Source organism: Anabrus simplex, chromosome 1 (assembly GCF_040414725.1).
Source record: "Anabrus simplex isolate iqAnaSimp1 chromosome 1, ASM4041472v1, whole genome shotgun sequence".
Classification (NCBI taxonomy): domain Eukaryota; kingdom Metazoa; phylum Arthropoda; class Insecta; order Orthoptera; family Tettigoniidae; genus Anabrus; species Anabrus simplex.
The window spans coordinates 258383528-258404670 of NC_090265.1; the positions used below are offsets into that span (position 1 = coordinate 258383528).

Sequence of the window (21143 nt, forward strand, 5' to 3'; positions counted from 1 at the left end):
AATATTGTGATTTGCTCTGCTGTTGATCGACCTTTCGAAAATCTTAAGTAGGCTATTCTCCAATCGAGCGCTCAGCTTGCCGTTCTAGTCGTTCTAGGACGGATAACGATAGAATCTTGTATTCTACGAGGGGAAATAAGATATCACTATAGTTATTTACATCTTTGATATGTCCTTTCTTATGTAAAGAATGGATTAAAGCTACCTTCCAGTACTGGGGTAGTTGTTCTTTATCCCATATGTCAGTAATGGTCTTATGGACTGCCTTGCTTCTTCTGTTCCACTATCATTTTGTCTTCACCAAAGGCCTTGTTGATTTTCAGTCTCCCCATGTGGCGTTTGATCTCATCGCGATCCGGAGGAGAAGACGGCAGGTGTTGGTTGGTATGTGATCTGTGGGTTCTGAAGGGGTTAACCGTTTTTTGTTTTTTTGTTTTACAATTTTGAAGGTTTTCTTTGAATGGGGTCGCCACTCCCAAAGTGATTTATTAATGACTGATAGATGCTATGAAATGAAAATGGAGAGTGTTGCTGGAATGAAAGATGACAGGAGAAACCGGAGAAAAACCTGTCTCGCCTACGCTTTGTCCAGCACAAATCTCACATGGAGCGACCGGGATTTGAACCACGGTATCCAGCGGTGAGAGGCCGACGCGCTGCCGTCTGAGCCACGGAGGCTCTTTCGCAGTTTTCTTTGTATGATATTACTCGAGTCCATCTATCCTTTGAAAGCAGAGGGTGGGTGGGGGACTTGTACCTTGTATCGTCGTTTTAAAACTCCTGTAATATTCTCGGGACTCGCTTCGTTGGAAGTCTTGTTCAATCTCGTTCATTTGTTCCTTTTCGTACTTGCGTTTATCATTGTTTATCTTCGTCGTTTGCGACCGTTGGGTTTTGCAGGTGTTCCTGTCTTCGCCACTTTTGGACGTGTAGTACATTTTCCAGGTATGTAGACGATCCGGCATGGCTTTCCCCGCAGCTTTCTTCCCACCAGGCATGTTCCTTCCTCTTTTTAACTTTGGTGCTTTTTTCTTTTTTTGCAGCTTGAACCATCTGCCCCTTTGTACTCCTGAAGTCCAAGTCCGCTGATCGGGCGAGTTCTTTGAATTCATTTTCTGTGAATTTTCAGGTTGGATCTGTTCCCATTTAAATGGATGGGTCTGAACTTAACTCAGAGTTCTCCCTAGGACCTTTTTAATGGGCGCATCGCCCTGCCGTTTTTATAGACCGCCCGGCTAGCATAACCTGGATATGTGCTAGTTACGTAATATTAGTACATATTTCAGTCCAAATTAATTTAATTACATTATTTATTATGCCTTTGTAGGTGGCGAAGTTGGCCCTCTTGGCCCTCTCTTACACTTAAACGAAACACTTAACAAAACTAACCAAAACACTTACACTTAACTAAAATGTAAATACTGTAGAACTGTTTACTGAAATTATACATGATTACTGTGGGTATAATTGCATCAATTACATTAGAGTTTAAAATGCGTTACTTGACTAGCACGTAGTGTTGTGCACGAGCGGTGTGTGAATTAGTATGGAATCGCTTGTGAGCATTCAATTCCTCATGATGTCACAAACTGGTATGGCACTCCACAGCAACCGAGTAGTAAGCCCCAGTGTTACATCATTATAAATGGACAGTAGAACACTAGAAATTCAGAATACTCTGTTATGTCTTGTTCATGATAATAACACTAAAATAGTTTAATTTTTCAGATAATGTTTACCTGTTTGGTGGTATTGTTAATGCCCTCTGTGGATCAGTGCTAGATGGTCGGGCTCCAGATCCCAAGACCCCCTGCGGGTGAGGGACGCACTTGTAGAATACACCCGCGGTATCTCCTGCCTGTCGTAAGAGGCGACTACAAGGGGCGACCAAGGGATGCTGGTATTAGAACCATGAAACACTATTGATTAGTACCATCACGCGGGGAACACCATGGGTTGCATGTGCTTGCTAGTAGTATCACTAAATTGGTACGAAATAGGTTTGTGATTAGTTGCAGTAAAAAGCCTGGCCTGGTGGATTCCAGTACCCGTGCGTTGTACCCATGTGAGCAACACCGCGGGTCTGGGTGCAGTCTGTGAGTTGTACCGCTATATGAGTGGCACCGTGGGTCAGCGTTGCCTGTGATTTGCACCCATTATGTGAGGAACACCACGGGAATACCGGCGCCCGTGACTAGTACACCTAGGTGAGGAACCTTACCAGTTTGCATTGGCTATGAGTGGCGCCATTGTGTGAGAAACACCATAGGTCTGCGCTCCCTGTATGAATTGCAATACTTGTGAGTAGTACCATCATGTGTGGACCACCGTGATTCTTTGCTACTTTTGATCAGTACCCCAAAATGACAAATACCATGGTTCTACTTTACTCGCGACATGGTACCATTCTGTGGGGCCTTAGACATGAATTTAGCACCCATTCAGACATCAAGCATCATTGTGCTTTATAAATGGTCCCTTGGTCAGTAATACTCTAATTAACTACCTTCTTTTTGAGTCTGATCCACTGTTTTTGTTTGTTTGTTTTTGTTTTTTTGTAGGGTTCATGTCCATCCATTCATTCTTCATGACATTTTTTTTCATTTTATTTTGGCCAGTGGATAAATTGAATTTTTTGTTATTTCATTTCGTACCATTAGGGGCCGATGACCTCGATGTTAGGCCCCTTTAAACAACAAGCATCATCATCATCACCAGATCCCAAGATAGCGGGTTCAAACCCGACAGAGATAGTTGGTGGCAAATGTGAGTACAGCCTGAGTTGGGACTGGCAGTCTGTTGGAGTATCCGTCTGTGGGAGCTGAGGACTCGTTCGGTACCCTTGTCATTGAGTGTGTGTGTGTTTGTCTCTTGGGCCAGCTTTTGAAAGGGAATTTTGAGCGTTCTGGTACAGCATGGAAGAGAACACTGGAATGTTGGTATGGGGCTGGGAATAGTGTTCTATTGGAGTGTGTATACAGCGTATACCATCTTGGTATGTGAGACTGTCGTGCGCGGGCTGCGAACTGTGGACTGTGACAGCACCAACGAGTATGACTCAGTGACACTGTAGTGCGAGTGACCGGAACCTGTGTGTTTTAGTGTAAATAAACACTGAAAATGAGAGAGAGTGCGTACTGTGTAAGGGTGTGTCATGAGTGCAGTTGTGAACTCAGTAATCCTGTGTGTTAATGTGTAGATTTAGCAAGTGTTATAATACATTTTAGAAGTTAAACCCTATCAGATTCTGTCTTTATTTATTTACCCTGCTAGCTCATTACAATACTACATTATTGAATGAAATGATAATTTGAAGGTCAAAATCTAGGATGTTTAATATGTATAAGGAGGTATTTGGCCTCTCCTCTGATGCCATTAAGCTGCATTCTTCCTATGGATACAGTTTAGACCCTACTATCAGATTCAAGAGCCAATCTGAAGAAGTTGATGTAGGAAAACAAGTCTTGTCTATGGACCTACTATTAGATACTTTCAAGGAACATATTATCTGAAGTCTGTCATAGGAGTCTGGGAGGCATTCCCTAAATTCTTCGCTGATTTCTGTAAAAGGTTTGTAGGAGTACTGTATATCATTTAATAATTTATTCAGTTAATTTTCACCAATAGCTGTTTGTGTGCGACTTCAGTATGTACAATTTTTTATATTTGCGACCATGACCTAGTTCGACAATTTATTCGTAACATTTTTTGTTTACATCTGACTTTTGACCAGTTTGATGGATTCTTTTGAAATTAAGATTCTTGTGTAGTACCGGGCAAAACTTCTTTGATACACCATGAATTTCTGATGACAATGGTATTTAATGTGTATTTTGTAAAATGCTACTTGGACCTTCCAACTGTGCTGTGATGTTGGGTTCATTTGAAGAGTGGTCATAGATTTACTGATGTTTTCTATCATATGAGCCAAAACTTGTATGATTTGCTGATGGCAGTTTCTGCATTTCAGTAATTGAACACTGTTTCTTTTCACTGATGTCCACCTCCGTAGCACAACAATTAGCTGTTGTTAGCTGCTGTCCTCGGGGGCCCGGGTTTGATTCCCGGTACTGCCAGAAATTTAGGAATAGCAGGAGGGGCTGGTATGCAGTTGAAATTCTACATGCAGCTCATCTCCATTGGGGGTGTGCCTGAAAAGAGCTGTACCACCTTGGGATGAGGACACAAATTTACTTACCGTACTTATTTCACTGAAGGCTGTATTTTGTGGATTGTACTGTAGCCTTGAACACAATCCTCACCAAGATAAAACAGCTTGAGGATGTCTAGTTGGAATTAGCTTTTGAAAGTTTGTATCTCTTACAGGTGGCTTAAAAAATACTTCTTTCTGTTCCAGTAAATGTAATCCATTGCCTGACGAGACAAGAATGTTTGAAAAAATGAAAATGAACATAACATTGTGATTAAGAAAATATGTACCTGCATCATTTAGATTCTTTATCCATTGTGTAATGAGCTTTGTAAGTCCATATTCATAAAGCCCCCCAGTAACTGGATGAGCATGCCTGTGACAGCCCCCCTGATGTCCATACGTGAAAGAAATCTGCGACCTTTCAGCTTCTTCAGTGCAAGAAACGTTTCAGTGTTCACACAGACACAGAGCAAAAGATCCAGAGTGTAAGAAAATTTTGACACAGTTTCCATTGTCAGACAATGCATCACAGCGCTTGTTCTTGGTTGCTCGATTCAAACACTGTGGTATTGCAAAATAATGTTCCATAGTCTGCCCACATTCAGTGAATTTGATGATTAAAAGTATGCATACATCAAAAGTCAATATAATTGACATTTTCATATAGAGATATCTATCGTGTTCCTCTTTGTAAGTGGAGACCCATGTTGCTTCCACTGCAGGCCTTGATATCATGTCCGTTTTGTAATGACAGCACAAGATTTCATTGGTGGCAATAATGCAGTAGAAAGACACAGGTGAATACTGTGTCTACTGTGTGATATTTCATTTCCTTGCTGAGAACCTTGGAAAACAGTTGTGCACAGAACAGTTGTTGGTTCAGAGGTTCATGAAAAATTGTATGCGCCAAATATCAGCAGTATAGTTCTTTCAATTTTCTCATTAATGACCGGCGATCAAATGTTCAGCAGCAAACCCCCCACCTCCACCGAAGTAACCAGATTTATGACTGTCTACAGTCACCTCTGCTGTGACCAATAACAGATGGCTCGTGACCAATGGCATGCTTGCTTTGTCATTGGCAGTCTACATGGAGTACTTCAAAAGCAGGCTGGTACTGGAGCCAGCTCACTTGTCAGACCTCCAGTGTTGCACATCTGCACGTAGTTCTGTTCAGTCTCGCTACTTGCTCTCAGTGGCTATATAGTTAAAACAAAGAGTTGCCATTGCTGTGTCTCAAGTTGGGGAAGTCCTGGCATTCTGCTGACAAGGAATTTAAACACAGCTGGCCAGCTAGGTTTCAAAAGCCTGTCAATTGTTTAAGAGAAAAGTGAAGAAACCATATTTCACGGTTGGTATTATTAGATAATTGCATCAACTTTTGTAATTATATCTGATGTTATGGCACAATTGCTTTTTACTAGTCTTGGGTCATCTCTGTAGCTGGTAAGGCTTTCTTAGAAGTGTTTTCATCAGTTCCACAGTGGTAATACATGTTTTATCTTGTAAATATCCTTGTGTTGTGGTGCACCTTCAGCAATCAGAAACTCCATTGCGATACTGACTGGTGTTTTAACTCGTGCTAATTCTGGAATCATTGTGCCTTCTCACTGAGCTATGTGCAGAATAGTGGTGCAGGGGCTATTGCATCATTCACATGGCTGTTACATCACTGGACAAAATAGTTATTCTAGGGAAGGGACAGCTCACTTTCATTTGACTCATCCTTATACAAGGTCACATTCTTGTGCCCTTCTCTGGCTAAATTAATGATAATGAATCATTGACATCTCTTCTAATTTGTTATTTAAAGTAAAATGTTACATCTATATGTAGTATACTTTTGGTACTTTATTTTAAACAGAAGCTGCTGGGCTACGCCGTAAGAAGAGAAAGGTGACTGGAGGAGCTTATACAGGGGTGTCAGTTTCACAACTACTAGCACAACGAGAACGTGCAAAAGATCCTCCAAGAACATCACCTCAGGTGAGTAGATATTTTACGTATTTGTTCATTATCATATTTCTTTTGTTTTAAGAGTAATTATTGTAACTGCATATTAATTGTATTGGATGGAATGCTAGCATGTAACTGAGAAGCATATGCTTAGATGGATGCTGGGACTTCCACAGCTAGACCGTGTTAATAACAAAGATGTCAGATCCCAGAAAAAAATAAGAAAAGCTGGATTGAAGTGATACAGGTACGTGGCCAGAGCTGATGCAGAATCTATTGCTAAACAGGCACTTACATTCAGCCCAGATGGACACCATCCTCCAAACTGACCTAGAAAGCAGGTGGATGGACTGCCTGGGAGAGGGCTTGTGAACCATAGATGTTCATACTACTGACTTCGAAGACTGGGTGAAATGCAAGGTGGGAAGAATGCAAAGAAGGAGAAGAAGATAACTCTATATTTATTAGCAGCCTGCCTGTAAAGTCACTTTCGATTTACCCAGAAGGCCATGGGCTTTACTAGTCTTCTCTGAGAGGAAGTCGAGAAATTTTGAAACAAGACGTCCACCTCTGGAGAAGGGACACCCAGGTTGCACACTCAACTTATAAAAGAAATGAATGTCAGTTAATTCCTGCAGATCGTAGGTGCTTGGGCTTCGGACAACATTGACAACATATAGCAGTGATCTTTATCTCAGACTCCGCTACGTATCTTGTGTGTTTTAATGGAATACATTAAAAATATTGATTGCATTATTTAGATAGCAAATGATGTAGTAAGTTCATCTCCTACAGTTTTTCTTATTATGTGCTATAGCAAATATGTTTAGAGATTTCTGGAATATAATGTGCCAAAATGATTCTTATTGTTTAATTATAATAATATAATACCAAATTTAGTCTATTAAATTAATTCAAGTCTATTAGTTTAACTAGCTGATGTACCCGTGCTATGCTATGGAATTCTACATTGTATACAGAATTCTAGGTTAGGTAGTGTACACATTGTGAACAAGATTGTATTAAATTGCATAGCTCTTAACGTTACCCTAGAAACGCCACAGGGAAGTCACCAAACATCTTTTCTCATATGAAGACTGGGTTAGGGAATTCTCATTTTAATGGTAGGTCCACTTGCCTACTGTCAGTCACAATCAGGTTGGCAGACACTCTCCACCTGTCATTTTACATCCTTGGAAAGACTGTCTTAGTGGTTTTCCCAAGTGAAATGAACATAGGTCATTACAATGACATCATTAGGAATGGCACGATTAAAAGCAATGCTTTCATATGAAATACTCGATCAAATGTAAAACCACTCATTTTCTCACTTTTAACAAACAGTACTACACTAATACCAATATAAATGGTCCGTTATTGGACATTATAAATTTTCCAGCTAACTCATTCCTGGTTGCCAGCATTTCGCCCCCATGTGCTAGGTTGGGCTCATCAGTTGGTACCTAGCACACCCACCAATTACTGCTTTTGTCCAATCTGAAGGTACCTTACCAACACTCCACGCTAATTTGACTACTCTATGAAGCCATTTCATCCCTGCCTTCCCACTATACTTCACCATTTCAGGTCTAATTTCATCTATTCCTGCTGCCTTATGCCAATGGAGTTTATTTACCATCCTTTCCACTTCCTCAAGCATAATTTCACCAACATCATTTTCCTCCTCCTCCCCATGAGCTTGGCTGTTCACAACACCACCAGGATGATTTCTTTTTACATTGAGAAGATGTTCAAAATATTCCCTCCACCTCTCCAGTGATTCCCTGGGATCTAATATGAGTTCACCTGAATTACTCAAAACACTGTTCATTTCCTTTTTCCCTCCCTTCCTAAGATTCTTTATTACTGTCCAGAAAGGTTTCCCTGTTGCTTGACCTAGCCTTTGCAGGTTGTTACCAAAATCTTCCCATGACTTCTTCTTGGATTCAACAACTATTTGTTTCGCTCTGTTTCTTTCATCTACATACAACTCCCTGTCTACCTCGGCCCTTGTTTGGAGCCATTTCTGATAAGCCTTCTTTTTACGTTTACAAGCTGCTCTCACTTCATCATTCCACCAAGATGTTCGCCTTTTCCCATCTTTACACACAGTTGTTCCTAGGCATTCCCTTGCTGTTTCTACTACAGCATCCCTGTATGCCACCCATTCACTTTCTACTGTATATCCTGAACCTCGTTACTGTCTACTGTTCGAAACTTCTCACTAATCATATCCATGTATTTTCTCGTCCTGGAGATTTTCTACCCTTATTCGTTTGCAGAGAGATTTCACTTTCTCTACCTTAGGCCTAGAGATACTTAGTTCACTACAGATCAGATAGTGGTCTGTATCATCGAAAAATCCCCGGAAAACTCGTACATTTCTAACAGATTTCCTGAATTCTAAGTCTGTTAAGATATAGTCTATTATGGATCTGGTACCCCTAGCCTCCCATGTGTAGCGGTGAATAGCCTTATGCTTGAAGAATGTATTCGTAACAGCTAAACCCATACTAGCATGGAACTCCAGCAAACGCTTTCCATTCCCATTAGCTTCCATATCTTCCCCACATTTACCAATCACTCTTTCGTATCCTTTAGTTCTATTCCCAGCTCTCGCATTGAAATTGCCCATTAGCACTGTTCTATCCTTGCTGTTGACCCTGACCACGATGTCACTCAATGCTTCATAAAACTTGTCAACTTCATCCACATCTGCACCCTCACAGGGTGAATACACGGACACAATTCTAGTCTTAATTCCTCCAACTGACAAATCTACCCACATCATTCGCTCATTTACGTGCCTAACAGAAACTATGTTCCGTGCAATGGTATTCCTGATAAAGAGCCCTACCCCAGTCTCTGCCCTTCCCTTTCTAATACCCGTCAAGTACACTTTATAATCTCTTATCTCTTCCTCATTATCTCCCCTTACCCGAATATCACTTACTCCTAGCACATCCAGATGAATCCTCTTTGCTGACTCAGCCAGTTCTACCTTCTTTCTTCCATAAGCCCCATTAACATTGATAGCTCCTCATCGAATTCCATTTCGTTCGCCAAGTTGTTTCCAAGGAGTCCCTCGCCTGTCAAATGGGAGTGGGACTCCGTTACTCTCATAGGTCCGGGGCTTGCTTAAGATGTTCTGAGCTCGGTCAATTCATGAAGCAGGATGCTTCCCTACTTGCACATAGTCCAAGTGAGGATCTCTCCTCTAACGGGTTATCACAAATTTCCTTTCATCAAGATTCTCAGCCTAGATATATCAATAAAATAAAAATTACTGATCATGATAATTCACAGCAAGAAAATCATAATGTCCATTTAGCTTATGGCTCCAATGACTGAGCCGTTTTAAGAAAATTAAGAACTTCAAACAATTAACAGCTGTCTTTAACACAATTTTATTGTTTTTATGTTCTTTGATTTTATTTACATTAATATCAGTTTATACAAATAATAAAATAAATATCTGAAATAAATACATTTTAAAATAAATTTATATAAATTTTTGAAAATAGTGCACATAATAATTCAGTATTACATTCAACTATAGACCGCACAATCAACGCGACGTAACTGTGTTATTCTGATCAGGCCAACAAGTACACATCTTGGAGGACTGCAGCCCAAAGGGTTAAATGCAAATATAACATACACTAATGTTCATAAAAAACAGAACACCTTGAGAGACTGGAGTTAGGAAGTTCATATTCACAGGACATGTTCATTAGTATGTTCTGCAGATACGATTAACATTTCAGTCATCTAGGTTCAGCATGTGTCCTGTTGTGTAGGCACTGGGTCCTCCATGGGCACTGATAAGTTGTTCCATGTGTGATGGCATCAACACGTGTAAGGAGTATAGCCATCCATGCTGCATTCACCTGGTTCCACAGTTCATCTTTGGTGGTTGGCATTGGATCACAGCGCGACACCCGTCATTTCACCATATCCCGCACATTTTTTATTTGCGACAAGTCCGGTGATCAGGCGGGCCAGGGCAACAGTCTGACATCTGGTGAGAACAAGAAGGCACGTGTTCGTGCAGCAACATGTGGCTGCGCATTGTTATGTGAAATATGGCATCTGGAGTGTCGTGCAGAAATGTGATGTATCCACAAAGACGCACACAAAATGCTGTCAGTTGGTACACTTATTTATTTATACACATTAATGATATAGATGGTGATTCCCATAGAGAATCTGAAATATTTGTCCCAAATGAGTAAATCTATAATACCAATATAAATGGTCCGTTATTGGACATTATAAATTTTCCAGCTAACTCAATTTCTAATGTCCAATAATGGACCATTCATATTGGTATTACACATTAACATGCAGAACACTTCACTCCGAAAAAATCAACAAACCACCATTTTTAACAACTGCTTATCACTAAGCTCATGAGACTGTAACCTTGAAACAGTTGACTGCTTACATTAGCATGTCGGCCTTAAACACAACACAACTCCTGTTAAACAATAACTCCTGTTCACCATCGAGACCGTCTCTTTATATAGGTTGCCTGGTCAGGCTTCTAGAAGGATATGTCATAACATATCTTCTAGTAATTTCTACAGTGCTTAAAGCCTGGAGATAATGTAAGGAATGTTCTATATAGTTCTCATCTTTCCTAGTGATATTCTAGATGTTATAATGTGTTGCATAATGGATTACACATCATATATACAGGTAATAATAAATTATATACTGTTAATTACAGGTTCTTACATTAACTAAACTCATATAAATGTATGTACTCAGCACATGTTTCATGACATAACCTCACAAATAATGCGATCGTAAATAATACTGATACTAATACTAATAAGTGGACATGGGCGCCCGCAGGATCTTTTCCAGGGGGGGGCACATTAACAATTTTCTTGAATATAAAAACCAATATAACATCAGCAACATTAAATTCTTTACAGAAACTTCCAGTTATAACATATGCTAGATGACTGTCAGTAATTTCAGTTTATGAAATAATCTGGTATGATATTAAACAATTGAACATCAACATCTTTAGAATTCCAGGGGGGGGGGCAAGTGCCCCCCCTTGCCCCCCCTTGCGGGCGCCCATGTAAGTGGATGTACATCACAATAATAATAATAATAATAATAATAATAATAATAATAATAATAATAATAATAATAATTCGAGCTCAATTGGGGCATTATTTAACTATGGGTTAAAGGATATTGTTTTCAAGTTATATCCATCTATTACACTCGTGTCAAAGGGTATGGCTATGGGTTGCAGACTGTCATTCACGTAGGTCAAACTGGTCACGGTGCCTTGGACACGGATCAACTGTGATTTGTGGTTGTACCCAATAGCACCCCACACCATAAGGCCTTGAGTTGGCACTGTATGTCTTGTGCGAATGCAGTCAATGTGATACTTCTCCCTCTGTCTGCGGTGAACCAAAATGCGGCCATTATTTTCAAACAAATAGAACCTGGATTCATCCGAAAACACCATCTGCTGCCATTCCTATCCCCAGTGACGTCGTTCCATGCTCCATTGCAGTCTAGCATGTTTATGCACATTAGTCAAAGGTAGGCGGAGAAGTGGACGACACGCGGGTAACCCAGACTGTAATAAATGGCGACGGACTATCACTCCTGATAGTGTACGATGTGTAACACTGTTCCACTGTTGCGCCAGAGCCGAGGAGGATGTAGATCTGTCCTGCAGTGCCATTCAGATGAGGCATCGATTTTCTCGGGGGGGGGGGTCTCGGTGGTGTGACCAGACCCATCTCTTCATGTTGTATGGCCTTCTGTGAACATTTCTGTACACACCCATTGCACTGCCGACACATTTCGTCCCACACGAGCAGGAATTTCGTGGATGGATGCATCGCATTCTCTCATGCCAATAATGTGTCCTCTTTCAAACTCACTCGTTTGACGGTATGATTCGCATACATCTGTGAGGTATGTCTGCTCAAGTCACACTGATCCATTACCTTCGGTTTATAGCGACAACGAGAGCCGCAGGCACATTTTACCAGTTGTGGTTGTGCGCCGAGATATTGATGTGGACCTTGAACCTGAGGGTCAACATGGTTCAAATGCTAATCATTTCTTCAGAACATACTAATTCACATGTCCTATGAATATAAACTTCCTGTCTCTAGTCTTTCAAAGGTGTTTTGCTTTTTATGAACATCAGTGTATTTCCATACTGAAAGTTTTGCTCTCTGTATAGTATATGACTACCTGTATATTTATTATTTATGCACTTTTGTTATCATTACTTATTCAATTTTGTAGTTATTTGCCAAATAACATAATCAGAATAAATACATCTTGAGTTTTCTGTAGATAAATCTGGAACTCTCATTGTGCTACCACAGATAATATTTTGTTTCACTATTCTGTTAGAAGTTCTAATGCAAAATGAACGATATATTTCAGCTTTTCAGTATTTTTGTTCCATTAAAAAAATGTATTTATGTGTAAAGGATGCTCACATCCTGCTCATGACACCCTCATTTCATTCATACATTTTATCCTGAGTATTTGTAATCTAGGAAAAGTTAAGCATAAGGGAAGTTACTTCAAAATTTATGATTTATATATTTTTCTTAATTAGTGCCTTAATAGAATCCATGACAAGTTACAGTGGATTGAGGGATGTTGACTGTAATGGAATCCCATCTGGTAAGCCTTATCATTCCTTATTCTCAGATAATTAACGCATTTGCATTCATTATATTTCTGAACATGGAGTGGCACAATGGAGTCCACAGTCATGGCAGTCCAATATTGGTGTGGAAGGCAACGGAAAATCACTACATTACACTTTTCCCAGGACAATCGTTTGGCTGCAAACGCTACCTAGGCCCCTAGTACGGGTGCCGCATCAATGGGAAAGAGGTGTTAAGAATCTCCCGGTCAGTCATTGAATGCTCAGAGAGCACTTAAGATGGGAACATGGAATATCCAAAATATTTACGAAGGGAAACTGTAGAACACAACGAAAGGGATGATGAGACTCGGTCCTTGGTATCAGTAACATTCAATGTGCCCAGAATGGAATGCAGGTATTGGGACATGGGTACTGTCTATGTCTCCAGAGAAAACAGCAACAGCCAGTGCAATGGTGTGACCTTCCTTGTCTCAAAAGAAGTGCATCCAGCATTAGTTGGCTTTGTGCCTGTCTTGGATAAGTTTGCTCCCCTGCAAGTTCAGGCGATTCCTTTCAGCATCATATTCATTCAAGTACATGCACCAGCATTCTGTTCGAAAGATGAAGAACTGGACCAATTTTACATTGACATGAACATTGTTCTTATGGAAAACATGAATGCCAAAGTTGGAGTGGGAAGAGATGGGGAAACTGCTGACGAGTTCAGGCTTGGAATTAAGAATTAGCTGTGTGATTAATTTGTGCAGTTTTGGAAGGAACATGAACTCATCATGATGAACACACATTTCAAGTTTCCGGAGCTGCGCCTGTGTACCTGGAAATTTCTTGTAGATACCCCAGAGCATATAATAAGGAATCCAATAGACTACATCACCGTCCCTTAGAAGTTCAAAACTCTGTGAAGACCTACCCAGGCAATGATTTTCTGTTGGATTACTGCCTTTTGGTAGTTCAGATTCAAATTCTCTTAAAAGTGAAAAACAAGGAAGAGTACATTCAGGTTGGTCCACCAAAAGCTAAGACCTGACCCTGAATGGAAGCACTGACGTGCCACATGGAGGAGGAAAAGGTTGAACACATGTCAGTTGAACATATTCCTGTAGAAAAGGCATGGAATCACCCCTGAACTCCACTGACTGAAACAGCAATGTCAAGAGTCTGTGAAGAGAGCTTTCAATCAAATCAGTGCTGGATGACCTGCAATATGTTCAGCCTTATGAAGCAGAGGTAGCAATATAACAACAAAGATAAATGCAAGTATGATGATGCAGCAGGCAGAGGTAGAGAGTTAAGCTGCACAGTGTGTTGAAATCATGAGCCACCAAAGTGGAACAATGCCTTCCATCTCCAGGAAAAGGTGAAGGAGGCTACAGGAGGGCATGGTAAGCTTGTAGATCAGGGTGGAAACATAGTGATTGATGCAGACTAACAGCTACAAGTATGGAAGCATGACATGGAGGAGCTCTTGAAAGGACACAAGGCTGGGTAACCAGGGTATCTGCAAGGTGGAAAACGGCCCTAGGATCATCATTAATCTAATGAGTCACGCGGTGAAGTTTCTCCCTCGTATACTTTATGCTAGGATTCATGGGAGGATAGAAGCAGTCATTAGCGATGCTCAGTTTGGTTTTTGAAACAGACTTGGAATGCAAGAGACACTCTTGAACATTCAGATCTTGGTTCGTGCTAGTTGCTTTACGTCGCGCCGACACAGATAGGTCTTATGGCGACGATGGGACAGGGAAGGGCTGGGAGTGGGAAGGAAGTGGCCGTGGCATTAATTAAGGTACAGCCCCAGCATTTGCCTGGTGTGAAAATGGGAAACCGCGGAAAACCATTTTCAGGGCTGCCGACAGTGGGGTTCGAACCTACTATCTCCCGAATACTGGATACTGGCCGCACTTAAGCGACTGCAGCTATCGAGCTTGGTAGATCTTGGTTCAGTGCTGCTGCTACTGTAAGTTAACTATAATGCCTTTCTCTGACTTGTTGACCTTGAAAAGGCATTTGGCAAAGTGTGGCATGAGAATATAATTGAGGCTTAGACAAGAAAGCTCTGCGATTTATAACAAATCTCTACTGGCAGCAGAGAGCCAGTGACAGATTCGGGGATTGCATGACAGGAGAGATTGAAATAAAAGAGGGGAATGAAACAAGGTGTGTACTGTTGAATTTGTTCTACTGTTGTTACTCTGAGCACATATTCTGAATAGCCCTCAGTGATATCGGAGACTACATCATCTTCAACAGAGTGCCGATCAACCACATTCAATATACACATGACATGTTGATTGATGATAGTCAGGGAGAACTACAGAGACTACTGGATCTTTTTGTGATGGTGTGTGAGGGTTTGTGTTGAGGCTGAATATCAGCAAGTCCAAATATATGATTGTGGCCAAGCAACCAGTGATAGATTGAGGCATGTTAGTGGCAGGAAGACCTTCCTTCAGTCAGTGAGGATCGGGACCAATCCCTGGAAATAGGCAAGAACTACGTTCTTCAAGCTCGAGACAGTCGTCAACTTGCTATGTCTTTTCAGTGCTTCTTTACTGAATCATGGACACTGAACGTCGAAAAAACTTGAGGCATTTGAGATGTGGTGTTATTGCAGTGTGTTCTGGATCAGGTGGGTAGATCGGATGCGAAATGAAGACGTTTTGACATGGATGCGAAAGGGTTGGTAGATTATCAACCCCATCAAGACCTGGAAATTCACCTACTTTGATCAGGTAATGCAACATTTTGAGAAGTATAGTCTTCTCCAACTCATCCTGAAACTTACATCAGTGGTTTGGCCTCTCCTCAACAGATCTCTTCAGATCAGCCATCAGCAGGATTACTTAGCGCATAATTACCAACGTTCTCTTACAGACATGGTACTTCTAACTTGGAGAAAAACTTAGGATCTAACAGTATGTTTGCTAGCTCATCTGTTTCTGGCTTCATTAGCTCTGTTATGATTTTATGGATTTCCCTTCTAAAAGCAAAGAATCTTACCAAATACAAGAGTTGGAACTTTAATAGTGGCAACTATTTAATTACAACTGGTGCAAAAGAGATACATGTTACTAAGTTTTACTGTCCTTCAGAGTAGTCACCAGCATTGTGTACAACCCATTGCCAGCGGTGTGGAAGTCGTAGGATACCTTTAACAGCACCTGTTGTGTTGATGGTTCGAATGGAGCGGTGTACTACCTGACAAATCTCCGGAACAGTTCTGAAGCGAATACCATGAAGTGGTTCCTTTAATCTTAGGAGTCAAGTCAAAGTCACAAGGGCTCAAGTCTGGCGAGTATGGTGGATGGTACAGCAATTCTCAGCCCCATCGACGGAACAAATCAGCCATAGTCTGCGCTGCATGTGGCTGAGCATTGTCATGCAAAATGATCGGTGAGTTCTGCAGAAAGTGTCGCCACTTCTTTCTCAAAGCTGGTCGCAGGTTGTGTTCCAAAAACGAACAGTAATACTGTGCATTGATGGTTTGCTGTTGAGGAACATAATGCGTTAGAATAACACCATCACACTTGTACATGAGAAAAACCATAACTTTCACATTGCTGGGGTTCTGACGAACGTTCGATCTTCGTGGTGACCCGTAATGGCGCCATTCAGTTGAGTTTGAGTTCCAGTTGTGGCTCGTACGACTTGGCCCATGTCTCATCCAGGTAATGATATGAAAGAAAGTCTCTCCTTAACACTTGTAGCGCTCCAAGTGGTTACTAGTAGCATTGTATCGTAACCGTTTCTGCACATCCATCAAATCATGCGGAACCCATCATGATGCTGTTTTTCTCATGCCCAGGCAATCCTACAGAATGTGAAGCACAGTCGTACTCGCTAATTTGGTGGCTTGGGCCAGCTCATGAATCGTATGGTATCAATCAGTGTCGAGTAACGCGGCAAGAGCATGCACGTCTTCTTCACTGATGCTAGGACGACCCAGCCGACACAAGTCTGCCACATTTTGGCGTGTCTCGCTGAAGGCTTTTACCCACCGTGGTACTGTTCTGCAAGGCAATGCAGATTCCCTGCAAGCCACTTGAAGATCTTGATGGTTATTATCCATGAAATGCCTTCTGATGAATGCAATGAATCAAAAGGTAGTACCACTTTTTACAGAAGACCAGCCTGTCCATATTTATAACAGTTTGTAGGTTGGACACCATTAGTAACAGTAGTGCATTTGTAAAACCCACCATATTGTTATATTGCACTTTACACTCACTATCTGATAAGTGTATCTGCTAGTTATCCCATGTAGAGAACGCAATAGTGTAGTTGGACTGAGAATGAACAAATAATCATTGTACATCTGCCTGATTTGTGCTTTTATTCAGGTACAGTGAAAAGTATTAACATTTTTTTCCATACATACTCGCAGCAATCTCAAATATCCTTCTGTCTGTTCACCACATCCACTGCTTTTCAGTCTGTCTCACACTTCTTGAGCACCAGTGGTTATAATAGATAAATATAATAATGCCTTTTGTGGCCTTAGAGTATTGATGAATAAGAAGATGATCCTCAGCCTAAGTCTTCTAATTTAGCTCAAATACCAAAATCTTCTTGTCATAGACTACTGGTTGCACTTAAAAGTGGCAATATATTGACATTGTAATCCAAGATTTACTATTTGGAATGTGGGTACTGTTACTTAGCAAAGAGAATGGGAAGAGTTCATCTTGTCTGAGCTATACTATAACAGAAGATTCTTCTATTGAACATAGAACTGCCAATACAGTAACTTTGACCTCTCAATTAAATATAGGGTGTTTCATGAAAAGTTGCGACCTGAAATATTTTCTAGACAAAGAATGTTATTAAAAACTTATTGCAGAAGTGTGGTTTCTTCCTAGAGAGCAGCCAAAGTGAGCAAATGCATATACTCCAGTAACTGTGGAAGGAAGCTAGTCTACAGAACTTATTTTCAGCTAATGATACAAAACATACTCCAGTTTATCTGTTAATTGTGCATGGTTATAGGTCACTAGTTAATGTCATTCACACACTAATTATGTTGTCTACCAATACTTATGTTGGTAATATCTCTAATATTTGGTTTAGGAAACTGAAAATTTCCATGTTCAGTGGCATTGCTGTGTACTCTCTCATAAAAGAGGAAAGGGGTGAAAGTATGCAGTTCCAGGAAAAAAGGCTGGTCATGTATCTCCTTATGTACAATAATCCACCTAAAATTAGAAACTTTTATGTGATTATTTAGATTTTGTAGCTGTTGTGCTTTATGTGACAGATGAGATTTCCTTTTATTTCATTGATCAGCATCATCTCATCACTTATATACTGTAGTATGTGAACAAAAGAAATACTAAATGTAGGTTTCTGACTCAGCCCCATGACTAGGATCCTAAATTGATTCCTGAGTAAACTAGTCTCATGCAAAAAGTTATTTGAAATTAGACATTGCATTGATGTGTTTTTCTAGGCAAGAGTACTTTGACATAAATTGAGAAACAGAATAATGTGTTAACAGTTAAGTATTATTTTTAAAGAAAAAATTTACTCATTGAAATTTACTATAAGAATTGAAATGTACATCCAAAATGTTATATAATTTACTGAAAAGTAAAGCAAGAAACTGAAATTTTTTCCAAACAACTATTAAGATTCTACATTAAAAACTGCATTCTTGTCTGTAGTGATGAAAGGTGAGGATGTAGAAGTTGTGTTCATTGTGATGATAATGTCTAAGATACTCGCTTGAGACAACCAAAATTCTTGCAGGAAGCATAAAGTTTGAAGTTGAAAAATGTTACTGCCAATACAATAATGAATACATATATAGGCCTATATGCAAGAGCAATGGGATGTGAAAAAAGAAAGGTAACAAGGCATGTGTTCAAGTTAAAATAATGTTAACGCTAATAATTAGTACCAGGTACGTGCATAAATGTTTTAATACACAACATTTTTCATTAAAAAAAATCTTTGTAGTCTAAAATATATAAATTATTTATACAGTGTTGCTATATCTTGCATGAGATAAAATAAGTTTTTCAGAATAAAGTGATAATGTATTTTTAGTACAATTTAAGTGAGAAGAATAAATATTTACCACACAGTTGCAAGGAAACATAAAAAATATATTTAAAAAAACAGGTTTATTATTAGCTGCAATGCACTTTTACCAGCAAATAGCTCCCATTTTGACAATATTGATATCAACTAAATAACAGTCAAATTTTTCCTGTAATCCGCCGATGTTTAAAAAAAAAAAATCAAGTAAATAATATTACATCACTCTTGGGACTAGTTTCAGGCACTTAGTGGCCATCTTCAGACAAATAAAAATTAAACAGATCATGTGATAGATAAAACATATGTATACAAGACAAAAACAATGTTGCAGGAATAATTATAACATTAAAATTCATATAATAATGAAAATTATGGTTGTGACCTTCCTGTCATATTATGTCTCTGAGTTGAGTTAGGACCTCAGGCAAAGAGTGAAATGTGCAGTACCGGTATATCTAATGATTGATGTAGAACAAATACTGACATGCTGGTGGAAGCAGGCAGGTCATATGAACAAAGGAGTGGATAGGGAACAAGCACTCCTTATTTCTTATATTGAGACCAATATACGGTACCTATAAATAACGAAATGGAAAAGGGATCTTACTGTCAGTTACAGTTCAGTTCATATTCTTGTTTAAAGTTTTAAAATATTGTAAATTAAATATGTATACTTATAATATTCAATGCTATCTGTAACTGAATCATCTTCTTATTTTGGCTTGATATTTGTTACAGCGCTGGAATGGACCTATTATGCCTGCCGTAAATCAGCAGCATCCTGGCCTCCCTCACACAAATCGTCCAGTTTTTCCTCCTTCAGTAATGGGATTTTCTGATTCCATACAACAACAACAACAACAGCAGCAGCAGCACCACCAGCAGCAGCACTTCATGCGTTGCCCTGTTCCTAATACTGGACCTACCTCTTCTGGTTTAATACTACATTCCAATCCCAGTGCTTCAGTCCAGCAGCAGCAGCAGCAGCAGCAGCAACAACAACAACAACAACAACAACAGCTGCAGCAACAACAGCAGCAGCAACACATGGGAATGGGCGGACCTTCACTTGAACATGGTGCTATTCAAGTGCAGTGTTCTGTTGGTGGTAATGCTATAGTTGCAAACAGTAGTGGTTTGTTGGTACAGAGTGGAATGTTAAGTCAGCAGCAGCAATATCAACAAAGGTTACTTCCTCCTCAAAGTTCTGTGGATAATTCTAAAGTGCAAATACAACAACAGCAACAGCAGCAACAGCAGCAACAGCAGCAGCAACCACAACAGCAGCAGCATCACATGGTGTACCCAAGTGGGCAAAATCCACAAGATATACAATTGCTGAGAATGCATCAATTGTATGGACATCAATCACAGGGCCAGAATCAATATCAGACTCAACCTACACGATTGGAAGACCAAAATAAGGTTTTTGTGCAGCAACAACAGAATCAGAGAGCTCAATTTATTCCTATATCATGTGCTAGTGGTATGCCTCAGGGAATTGTGTTTGATGCGTATGGCAATCGATCTCAACAAGTTATGGTATCACAGCATCAGAATTTAATCCACATGCAACAGCAACATCAGCAACAGCAGATTCTTGGAGGAGGAAATCACCAAATGATCTTAACAGCATCTCCTGGTGGCAGTATGATGATGCATACTCAGAGGACACCTCCATGGCAAAATCGTGCTAACAGTAGCACAGCGGGGAATACTTCTTCTAATAACATGATGACTGTGCAGCAGCAGCAGCAGCAGCAGCAGCAGCAGCAACAACATTCGCCAACTGTTACACCTACACCTCAACCTGGTTCCAATAATAATGGTGGGTATGACCGTGTTCCACCTCTTCACCACCATACACCATCGTCCCCTATGTGGGCAGAAGATGCTTCTCGTAAGAAGCAGAAGTGTGTTGGGAAAGGAAGTGCAGCATCGAAGAAGCAGAGGACGTTTAACAATATGTTAGAACATCACCAGCATCATCATCATCGAGTGAATAATGTTGCTGCACAGGGACCAGAAATGGTTGCACCATGTCCAAACATCGATGTGCGTCAAATCCCCCCTGAACACAATCAGCCACCTCCTTCACATTCAAATAATGCTAGTGTGAACAGTTTCCAAGGTGCATCACAAAGTAATACAATTCCATCATTCATGGAGGACCCCAGTGGCTACCTAGCACAACAAACTGCTTTACTGAATAGTACTATATCTAGGCAGACTGGAGTGGGTGGTGCTGGATTTGTATGTCACAGTCCCACAGTTGTACGGAGTCAAAGCATGACAGATCAACAGTCAGCACAACAACAACAA

At 40.3% G+C, this 21143-nt stretch overlaps 1 protein-coding gene across 1 annotated transcript in view; it reads left to right on the plus strand.

Annotated features, from left to right (window-relative positions):
* LOC136862995 (methyl-CpG-binding domain protein 5/6 homolog sba) overlaps positions 1–21143 on the plus strand; it is a 775494-nt gene that overhangs the window by 680536 nt on the left and 73815 nt on the right. Inside the window, exons 5-8 of the mRNA XM_068225835.1 lie at positions 6018–6139; positions 19560–19719; positions 19789–20561; positions 20592–21124. Coding sequence (XP_068081936.1) covers positions 6018–6139; positions 19560–19719; positions 19789–20561; positions 20592–21124 — 1588 coding nt within the window. The remainder of the gene's footprint in view (positions 1–6017; positions 6140–19559; positions 19720–19788; positions 20562–20591; positions 21125–21143) is intronic.